Below are 11460 nucleotides of genomic sequence, written 5' to 3' on the forward strand. Positions count from 1 at the left end.
GACCAAATATCTAGTAAATGTCAGCATGCCAACACGCTAAACTAAGATGGTGAGCATGGTAAACATTGGTTGCATTCCATTCTGCCAATTCTGCTTACTCTTGGTCCTCGCTCTGCCCTCCAAGTATATCCAGCTGAGGCACAGCGTGAATGTGAAGGAAGTTGAACTTCCAAATATGGCTTGTGGATTGAAGATACCAAAAACAAAATGTTTATGTTCATATATATTGTAGCCGAGGGTTGAAAGTTGCACCTACACTTATGAAGTAAATAAAATAATGAATAGGGACTCTGTAGTCCGAATGAACACAGCAAACTTATATTTCGGTCACAACAGCACATACAGACAGAAACTCCATTTAAATACTTAAATGTTCCCAATCATTGATACTTTTAGATGTATTCAATTTTTCAGTCCCATTCACAGTATTTGATTCATTCTCACTTTAACATCTCTTCATACTCCATCAGCTGCTTTTCCAAACAAATTCTAGCAAGCATTGCAGTCTGGCTCGCAGCTTATATTCTATTTTTAATCCTTCATTCTCACCCAACTACAAGGAAGCTTTATTGTCTTCAGACGAGACTTCAAATAAATTAACACCACCAATTAAGTTTGGCCTTAGTTTTTCAACAAACCCTAAATTCCCACAGTTTTTAGATATTCTGGACATCATTCAAAGTTTTCACAGCCAGCAATGTGCATTGGGCTTCAGCTTCTCAACAGGCAGCATTCACAACCGCAAGTTCTTCAGAACTATCCCTCTCTAGTTGGTTGTGAATGCTGGAGGCATTCACAACATATGGTAGTCTGCGCACAGAATTCTTTGTTTTTATTGGTTGTGAATGCTGGAGGCATTCACCACATATGTTCTTCTATGCACAGTATTCTTTATTTTTATTATAAGTGTGCTGTGACTATTGTCCTTCTGGATTTTATTAATATTATTATTTTTCCTCTGTATGTTTTTCTTGCAGCTTTTACTAATCCTAACTCGGAACCCTGACCGCATCAAAATGTTCAGCTTTTTAACCTCTTTCAGCCTTGTACTTTTCAACCTTTCTGCCTTTTCAGCTTATTCAAATATTCAGCTTTTTCAGGAAAAGATTTAGAATGGAAGTAAATGGAAAAATCTTCAAATCCTCTTCAAACCCGCCTGACTTTCAACCTCTTCTTCTTCTTCATAGTTTGACCTACAGACATCATTCAAACTTTTAAGAAGTAACAAGACTTTGAACTACTCAGCCTGTTTTCAGCTTTTTAAAATCTTTTACAGTTTTGAAATTATGATAGTTTTAGTTTTAAGGTTTTTTCGCCCCCTTCAGATTTTTCAATGGGTGTGTGGAGTGGGTCACATGACCCCTAGAGTGGAGAGCAGCTGGAAAAACTTCTGAAAAAATCATCTTCATCTTGATTTAGATCCCACAGCTTTTACTTCACATAGACTACAGGTCCTTCTCAAAAAATTAGCATATTGTGATAAAGTTCATTATTTTCTGTAATGTACTGATAAACATTAGACTTTCATATATTTTAGATTCATTACACACAACTGAAGTAGTTCAAGCCTTTTATTGTTTTAATATTGATGATTTTGGCAAAAAAGTCAAGAAAAACCAAAAATCCCTATCTCAAAAAATTAGCATATTTCATCCGACCAATAAAAGAAAAGTGTTTTTATTACAAAAAAAGTCAACCTTCAAATAATTATGTTCAGTTATGCACTCAATACTTGGTCGGGAATCCTTTTGCAGAAATGACTGCTTCAATGCGGCGTGGCATGGAGGCAATCAGCCTGTGGCACTGCTGAGGTCTTATGGAGGCCCAGGATGCTTCGATAGCGGCCTTAAGCTCATCCAAAGTGTTGGGTCTTGCGTCTCTCAACTTTCTCTTCACAATATCCCACAGATTCTCTATGGGGTTCAGGTCAGGAGAGTTGGCAGGCCAATTGAGCACAGTAATACCATGGTCAGTAAACCATTTACCAGTGGTTTTGGCACTGTGAGCAGGTGCCAGGTCGTGCTGAAAAATGAAATCTTCATCTCCATAAAGCTTTTCAGCAGATGGAAGCATGAAGTGCTCCAAAATCTCCTGATAGCTAGCTGCATTGACCCTGCCCTTGATAAAACACAGTGGACCAACACCAGCAGCTGACATGGCACCCCAGACCATCACTGACTGTGGGTACTTGACACTGGACTTCAGGCATTTTGGCATTTCCTTCTCCCCAGTCTTCCTCCAGACTCTGGCACCTTGATTTCCGAATGACATGCAAAATTTGCTTTCATCCGAAAAAAGTACTTTGGACCACTGAGCAACAGTCCAGTGCTGCTTCTCTGTAGCCCAGGTCAGGCGCTTCTGCCGCTGTTTCTGGTTCAAAAGTGGCTTGACCTGGGGAATGCGGCACCTATAGCCCATTTCCTGCACACGCCTGTGTACGGTGGCTCTGGATGTTTCTACTCCAGACTCAGTCCACTGCTTCCGCAGGTCCCCCAAGGTCTGGAATCGGCCCTTCTCCCGGTCTTCCTCAGGGTCCGGTCACCTCTTCTCGTCGTGCAGCGTTTTCTGCCACACTTTTTCCTTCCCACAGACTTCCCACTGAGGTGCCTTGATACGGCACTCTGGGAACAGCCTATTCGTTCAGAAATTTCTTTCTGTGTCTTACCCTCTTGCTTGAGGGTGTCAATGATGGCCTTCTGGACAGCAGTCAGGTCGGCAGTCTTACCCATGATTGCGGTTTTGAGTAATGAACCAGGCTGGGAGTTTTAAAAAGCCTCAGGAATCTTTTGCAGGTGTTTCGAGTTAATTCGTTGATTCAGATGATTAGGTTAATAGCTCGTTTAGAGAACCTTTTCATGATATGCTAATTTTTTGAGATAGGAATTTTGGGTTTTCATGAGCTGTATGCCAAAATCATCAGTATTAAAACAATAAAAGACCTGAAATATTTCAGTTGGTGTGCAATGAATCTAAAATATATGAAAGTTTAATTTTTATCATTACATTATGGAAAAGAATGAACTTTATCACAATATGCTAATTTTTTGAGAAGGACCTGTATATATACTTTCAGATGTAGGACTTACACTTTAGGCTGTAGAAGGCCCAGAGCAACAAGCACTCCAGCAACTCCCCCATAAGCCACAATGTTAATTTTGAGCCTACATTTCTGGAGGAGAGAGGACGGTACCCTCGCTCTAGCGCCCTCATTTTTCACTCTACAGAAATAAAAAAGACATCGCAGAGTTCAGCAATGTCTTGCAATGTCAGCAAGCCTATTGCTTTTCAGCCGTTCTGCCTTTGCAGCCTTTTAAATTTTCAGCTTTTTCTGCAAAATTTCCTTTATTATTTCCTATGGGAAATTTTCAACTTTTGTTCTGCTACTGCTTCAGCTAGTAGTTCTACTACTACTACTACTTCAACTACTACTACTACTGCTAATGCTACTGGTACTACTACCGCTATTTTGTACTATGACTACTACTAGTAATTCTAGTAATTCTACTAATACTACTACTTTACCACTACTTCTACTACTACTACTTATTGTACTACAGCGTCTACTATAACTACTACTACCATTTCTAGTATATTTGGGTTTATTTGTGTTTTTGCCCCTTTTCTTGTGGTGGAATGGAAGTGAACGAGAGGCTGATATTAATTTTGCGTATGTGTGACCGTGGCCTCACTTTCTCAGTTGCTAGGAAATGGCTGTGTTTTGTAGGGGGTGTGGTTTATAGAGTCTGCAGGGCTGCAGCTAGACCATTCTCCCTCCATCTTGCGACCAGGAAACTGCTCAAGCTGGACCATCATGGAGGATGTTCCAGTCCCTTAACTGTGTCTCAGAGGAGGCGAGAAGCTCAGAGAGAGGACAGAGGAACCACAGGTGTTACCTAGGCAGAAGTTGTTTTTTTCCCAGATGCCAACAACTGCTCAAAATCTGTTTATGATTGGTCAGCTGATTGGATTGGAGTAGAAACAAAACAGCCAGGCCATTGTGGATTGTAAAACTGAAGATATTAGACAAATTACCTGTGGAAACAGGAAGGACACCACCAACAGGGGCTTAAAAGGTCCTACTCATCCTACAACTCATCAAATACTGACACTTTGGGATTGTAGGTCGCATCGGTTGCCGTCCCAAAGCCCAGTTTTTGACAAGTTAGGAATAGGACTCAAAAATCAAGTTTTCTAACAAATAGGACCTTCCTGTTTCCACAGACAATTGTCTAATCTTCAGTATTACAATCATCATTGATCACCATCATCATCATTGGGAATGAGACTCAAAAATAATTTATTCTTACAAATGTATTTCATGGGTATTCACAAAATGAAAGAAAAAATGGATTGTACTGGTTTACCATCCTCTCACCTTCTTGACCTGTTTGAGAAAGTGGTAGCCCAGAGCTAACTTCTTATAGGCCATCCCATACGAGGCCTGCCATGATTGGACAGTCTGGATGGCCAGTGACCTCAGTTTCCTGGCTACTTGTTTAGGGGGGGGGAGGGGCTGCTCTGAGTCAGTCTCTACAGTCAACTCCAAAAACTCCTGCAGGAGAAGAAGGATTGAGAGAGACAGGGAGAGAAAAGAAAAGGGATTGGAACATGACATACTGTCAGCAAGAGCTGTCCTGTCAACACCATCCCTTACAGAAACATAAACTATTAAACTTTATCATAGAAAATTCTAAAATTCATTTAAACTTTGAAAACTTACACTCCCAAGGAAACAAAATGAAAACTATGCTCCAAATTCTTTTAACGAAGTACAATTAGGTGATGTAATTTTGTACATGGTATAAAGAAATATCTGAGATGAACTACATGTCTACGTAATGCCAGTACCTGGAAATTGTCCACCAGCAGCATTCTGAAGTGATGTGATCTGGTAAAGAGCTCACTGGCTATCTGGAAGGCAGACAGTCGGACCTCAGCATGTTCTTGGCTAAGCTGTGACATCACTGAGTGGTAAACATGGTCTATGCAGTCATTCGACACTCTGGGAGGAATGAGAGACATCGAGTGAAGACGTATCAGTGATTTTTTCATTCAATTCCATATAACAGTATGTATGATTATTTCTTTACCACTTTTTGCTTCATGTCAGCTTGCTCGCAAGTGCTTTGTACAAGTATAGGTCACTTTTTGCCACTGAGTGCTAACAATATGCATGTTTTAATTTCATCTTCCAAAAGACAAAACCAGGGGTATGACCCACTAGAAATGTTTCTCTTGTAGTTGAGTGACTACACTCAACCCTTTTGATTAAGTAATCAAGAAAAAAAACAAATACCAAAAAAAACAATGCTGTGACATATTACAATGACTACAGAGCATACTTTGCAACATCAGAGATGTACTGAAACATTTTCATGGTTGGAGTAAACTGCAGAGGGGCCCCACAGCAAAATTGAGACTTGAGCTCAATTCAGAACCGACAGTTATAATAAAAAATAACAAGGTAAATTACAAGGTTACAAGGCAAATTATTGTTATTGTCATTTTTTAAAACACAATGTTCACAAAAACAGAGCTATCTTTTTTAGAACATGGGGTGTTGATGATGAATTGAGGAGTCTCACAGCCTGGGGAATGAAGCTGCTCTGTAGTCTGGTGGTATGGCAGCAGATACTTCTGTATCTTTTGCCAGATGGCAGCAGGGTGAACAGAATGTTCACCCTGCTGGGTGTTGCTGGGTGTTGTCTTTTAGTTTCCGTTGGGCTCTGTGCAGACATCTCTAATTGACCGATGTCACTGATGCTCTGTAGATGGGTACCAGTGATTTTCTTGGCAGTTTTAATAATCTGCTGCAGAGCCTTCCTGTCCTAGGCTGTGCACGACCCATGCCAGTTTATTAAGTTTCCAGTCAGGATGCTTTCTATTGCTCCCCTGTAAAAGTTGACCGGTCTTTGCTGGTGTCATCTGCATACTCTACAAGAGAGCTCTCTTGACGTCTTGGTGTGCAGTCATGGGTCTACCATGTAAACAGGAGGGGGATAAGCACACAGTCCTGGGGGGCTCCAGTTCTGAGCACTAATGGTGAGGAGGTGCGACTGCCAATCTGTACTCTCTGGGGTTTGCTTGTGAAGAAGTCCAATATCCAGCTGCAAAGTGTTGTGCTCAAGCCCTTCTTCTCCGGGTGTGTGAAGACCGATTGAAGGGCAGAAGATATAGCATCCTCTGTTGATCTGTTGGTTCTGAAAGAAAACTGGTGAGGGTCCAGGCTGGTAGGGATGATATCTTTGATGTGCTGGAGAACCAGTTTCTCAAAACATTTCATCAGGATTGGGGTGAGAGCCACAGGGTGGAACTTGTCAAGACTTAAAGCTATGGTCTACGATTTGAAAGATTTGTTATTATTATTAACACCATTTAGATGGTGGTTATGACCCAATAGTACCACCCACACAATGTGAAGAGTAAAAGGAACCAAAAAAAACCATTCTCTCTAGTGTCTGTAAAACTGAAAAGAAATTGACCAATAGGAACCATCCGGCCCGGATGGCTCCTATTGGATCAATTTTCCGATCCAATCCTCGCTCACTCTCCTGCTCCTGCTCACGTCTGGTCCCGACACACTTCCGCATTTGAAACTACAAGCGGACAAGAGGTTTGTTTTGCCCTGAGCTGTTCAGCTGCCTCTGCTCGCCCCACCGACAAAGAGTCAAAGAAAGAAAGTCTGTCACTGAAAAGACACAAACCGGAGATGTGAAACAAAGAGTGCTCAAACCGAATAAACATCGGGTCATCATCTGAACGGTGGCGAAAGGTCCGTGAAGATATGGACCCGGTGCTGATACAGCGGCGTTTCTGTTGAGCAGGTAACCTTCGTCTCTATTGTGGATGTTGTGACACAGATAACTTTCATGCCGATGCTGGCTGATGACTGTGAAAGCTGCCGTTAGTTTGTTTCTGTGTTATTAGATGGTGTCTGTCTCCGCAGTGTTGTCAACACTTGTTTACTTGTTCGACGGAGACGTTAGCCTCTATGCTAGCATTGCAAGCTAACAACAAGCTAACATTGCTAACATGTTTACACCAAATCAGCCTATTTATTTGCTCGTGGCAGCTAAATGAAGCAGCAAGTAAGATGAATGAAGGGATGGATGAAATCCCAACGCGAAGCGGAGGGGTTTCGGATTTATTTCCGGATTTTTATCTTATTTGTCCGGATTTATTTCTCCATAACAACCTCTCGCCCGGTCACTACTCAACTGATTTGCTAACCCTCCTCCCGGTCTTGTCCGTTTGTTTTCAACGAAGCCTTTGCTAAATCAATATGATGGATTATCATAAACGCATTACGATGTGTGTATTTGTGTCTCTTATCTGTCATAAACAAGAGATTACGGTTTACGGACACGTTTGTGTCTCGGAGCAGCTGTGTGTGTCCTAGCTGCTGTCTGGTGCTACTCAGACAGCAGCTGGGACACACACAGCTGCTCCAAGACTCACACAGGTTTGTTTTTCAGACGCATAAAGTTTGTTGAAGAGAAAAAAAAAAAAAAGCTTGTAGCCGGAGGGGGTGTGTCGCGGGACTCCGAGGGGAGAGCGATACAAGCACGGAGGGGAGGGGTTAAGGAGCACAGAGGGGAGGGGTGTGTGTGTGGGGGGGATGCTTTTTTCAAACCTTTCTCAGATCGTAGACCAGAGCTTTAACACAGCTGACTTCTAGGTATACGAACAGTCTCATGTGGGAGTGGGATGTTATAAATGTCAGTAATAACATCAGCTAACTGATCTGCACGTTTTTAGTGCACAGCCGGGGATATTATCTAGACCAGCAGCCTTATTTATATTCACTCCGAGCAGGATTTTTCTCACATCCACTATGGTTACTGACAGTTTGACAGTTTGTTCCCTTTTTCTGCTGTGCCAAATCTAATTTTTCCTACGAGGGATCAATAAAGGTACATCTTATCTTATATCTTTAGTGCTGTTGCTCTGGATTGAGCCCTCACCTCTCCATTCACCCAGGCCTTCTGGTTGGGGAATAATGTTATGGTCTCTGTGTTCACCACGTCATCAACACATTGATGATATATGATGTCACTGTCAGATGTATAATCCTCTGATGTTGATGCTGTTGTTATCATGAGTGGCAACATCTCTGAACATTTGTCAGTCTGTACACTCAAAAACAGTCCTTTAAATGTTGCTGTAGCTTCATCTGTCCACACTTTTAACAGTTTTAAATGATGGGTTGACCCTTTTTAATCAACTGTGAGTAAGTAGGCAGAGGAAGCAGAGAAATATGATCTGATAGGCCAAAGTGAGGACATGGAGGGCTTTGTCGCTGCTTAGAATACTTGTATACACATTGTCCGGGATATATTTCCTCTGGTGGTGATCTGAACATGCTGAATTTAGGTAAAATCGTTCTGAGGTCTGTTTGATTAAAACCACCAGCTACAATGAAAATTCCATCCAGTTGAATGGAAGGAAATTAATAAATTATATGTTGGGATCAAGACATGGCCTCAAGTCTGAGGGTCCTAACCATTTTGTTTTTAGTGTGTTTTAGTGATACGTAAGGCTGCACAATATGGTAGGAAAAAAAAAGAAAATCATATTGAGATTATTTTTGACAGATTTTGTGATTGTGATATAATTTATGATTAGTCGGGTATGATCCATTTTGGATCACTAATTTCAAACAAACCTGTTGTATTACATCTGGAAAACAGATTTTGTAGGTCAGGACATATCTCCAGCTCTACAGTACTTCATTATAATGCTGTTTTGTCACAAATTTAGCCCTCATCAAAAAGTTGCAGCTTCTGCAAAATGAATATTGCACTTGACCAGATTGCAATTTTGATAATGTTATGATTAATTGTGCATTCCTACATATTACTAATCACATTTAGAATAAATTAAGTTACCACACAGTGAACTTGGGACCCTTAGTCTCTTAGACAATGGGTAGCTGAGTGCTTTGCTGTGACAGTAAATTGTCTTTTTTTTTGAGAATTATTTAAAGAGGATTCAGAACTGCATTCAATCACCACTAAATGGCAACTGTGCAGCAGTGTTTAAAATATTATTGTTTTGGTTTATTTTTCTAAGTTTTGGCTTCTTTTAGACAAAGAATTAGTATGTGAAATAACCTGTAAATCAGCTTACTCTCAGCCCTCCATGGTACACAGTTACGTATGCCAGAAGTATCTTTCTGAGGAGGCAGGTGTCTTTGAATTAGTGACATACTTGCAGATCTTTTTGATTTCCTTCATCTTGTCCTGGCTGAGCTGTGGCTGTCCTGATGTGGTCAGCTCCTCCACCAGCACCGACAGTCTGTCCCTCTGAGACGACTCCATCACTATTCATTAACACACCTGTCAAGTAATACCAGTAATACGATATTTACAACAAGGAGTTTACCTGAACTCCAGCCAACCATACAAGACATTAGGCAGACATGTTTAAACACCTAGAAATCTAAACAGTGGAGTCTGAATCACAAGTGAAAGAAAAAATGATATGGAAGTATTGCTATTTTAATAAAATACTGGATCACATGGTGATATTGTATACCATGTCACGATTTCTGGTAATTAAAGGCTGTCTTGGATTATTAAAACAAGTACTTTGTTCTTAAGGTGTTACAGAAGGTGTACCCCTATTGTTTACCACAAAAGTGTTGATGGTGATGCTTAAAAAGCAACTGTACTACATTTATACTTTACCATATTTAGTATATTACTAAGTATATTAGAGTGCGATGGTACTGATATTGAAAGGTTTTCTATCCTTGTCCTCTACCTATTAGCTACATTTATCACATTACTCAAATTTTAAATGCTAATTTCAAGTGAATTAGTTTTTACAATTTACATATTTCCACATTCACATGAAATTTTAAAAACAAAATTAAGTATTATTATATAAATCCTATCCGCAGTGTACTAAAGTCCAGCTTGCGTTGGAAAGGAATCACTGAAATCAATTTAAAGGGTAACACTCTACTAGCTGCTTCAATGCTAACAAATGTAAACACAGCCTGTCCCTTTAACCTCTTACCAGCTGGCAGCTTGCTTTTTAAAATACTGAAACTATCCAGTTGTTAGCTCGAAGTGACCAAAGTAACTCGAAGTCCACGTACTAAACAAGCTATTAGGTGTACGGCCGCTGTTTTATTCCGTTTCCATATTAACATCGTCTCATAGTTTGTAGCTAGATAACGTTAGCTTCCTCTAACTGCAGTACACACGCTATTTCCGTTGGCTGTATGTACTACCGCTTCGACGTTTCAAAATAAAAGCATCGATACGCCACACTGTCCTTGCTGTTTATGAATCTACTTGCTCTTTAACCTCAAGTCTGTAGTATAAAACAATTAATGATACTAATACACTTCTTGTTCTAACTGTCTCTTAGAGGCACACTCTTAGATCACATTCTTACGATGTGTTTGTTGGTTCAGTGGTGATAATGATAAATATTTGCTGTATCACCTTAAATTTTAGTCCTATCATTAACAGATGACCATCAAGGTGGGAGAAACAAAACACAATCTAAAATCTTGTAGACTAGAAAAGCGCTCTAGAAATGCAAGTCCATTTACCATTCACCAAAAGAAAGATTGTGTTTGTGCACATCTACAGTGCATTCATTGCACATTTTGTCATGTTGCAGCCTAATGTTAAAATCGTTTAAATAATTTTTTCCCCTCATCAATCTACAATCAATATACCATGATGACAAAGAAACAGAATTTTAGAAAATTTTGCGAAGTTATTAAAAAGTAAAAACTGAAACATCACAGTAAGTGTTCAGACCCTTTGATATGAGGCTTGAAATTTTGCTCAGGTGCCTCCCATTTCTCTTGATCATCTTTGAGATGTTTCTCCACCTTGACTGGAGTCCACCTATGGTAAATTCAATTGACTGGACATTAGGGCTGCACAATATGCTAAAAAATGATGCGATTATTTTGTCAGAGATTGTGATATAATTCATGGTTATTATTAGGGCCCGAGCGCTTGTCAGCGCGACTCACCAAACTGGGACTCCGTAGCGCCACCTAACGTTGTTTAGTGCGCCTGGAAACAGTCTTGGATCGTCATGAAATTTACAGGACTCATGGGTCTCAAGGATTTAGCCAGGAATTATTTTTGTTGGAATTTTTGCTGCAACAGGAAGTCAGCCATCTTGAATGACTTGCGGCGATTTGTATTTTTCCGACAGTTTTCGAGACTTTAGGATGCTCGCAGACACACCAAATTTGGCCCGTAGCTTCTAACCCATGAGTACGTTAATTTGATACCACAACTTCCCTCAGGTGCAGCACAACAGCTCAGTAGTGCCCCCTAACGCCCCCCCTTATGGCCTTTTCCCATTCTGTACTTGGCCCATGACTCGTACTTTAACTAACTCCTCCTACAGATTTAACACCACAGACTTCACATTCACTCAGGATCATCCTCAGACCTTGAAGATGAAAATGTATTAAAAGCT

General features: G+C 40.5%; 1 protein-coding gene across 3 annotated transcripts in view; it reads right to left on the minus strand.

The window, feature by feature from the left end:
* Positions 1 to 10210, minus strand: part of uvssa (UV-stimulated scaffold protein A) — a 109439-nt gene extending 99229 nt beyond the window's left edge. For all 3 annotated transcript variants that reach the window (XM_084352856.1, XM_084352858.1, XM_084352857.1), the window contains exons 1-4: positions 10024 to 10210; positions 9211 to 9338; positions 4849 to 5002; positions 4376 to 4552 (exon numbers count right to left, since the gene is read on the minus strand). In XM_084352856.1, the coding sequence (XP_084208982.1) occupies positions 4376 to 4552; positions 4849 to 5002; positions 9211 to 9320 (441 nt within the window). In that variant the 5' untranslated portion in view covers positions 9321 to 9338; positions 10024 to 10210. The remainder of the gene's footprint in view (positions 1 to 4375; positions 4553 to 4848; positions 5003 to 9210; positions 9339 to 10023) is intronic.
* Positions 10211 to 11460: the final 1250 nt, after the last annotated feature.

This window comes from Pagrus pagrus (genome assembly GCF_965226575.1).
Source record: "Pagrus pagrus genome assembly, chromosome: 5".
Taxonomy (NCBI): domain Eukaryota; kingdom Metazoa; phylum Chordata; class Actinopteri; order Spariformes; family Sparidae; genus Pagrus; species Pagrus pagrus.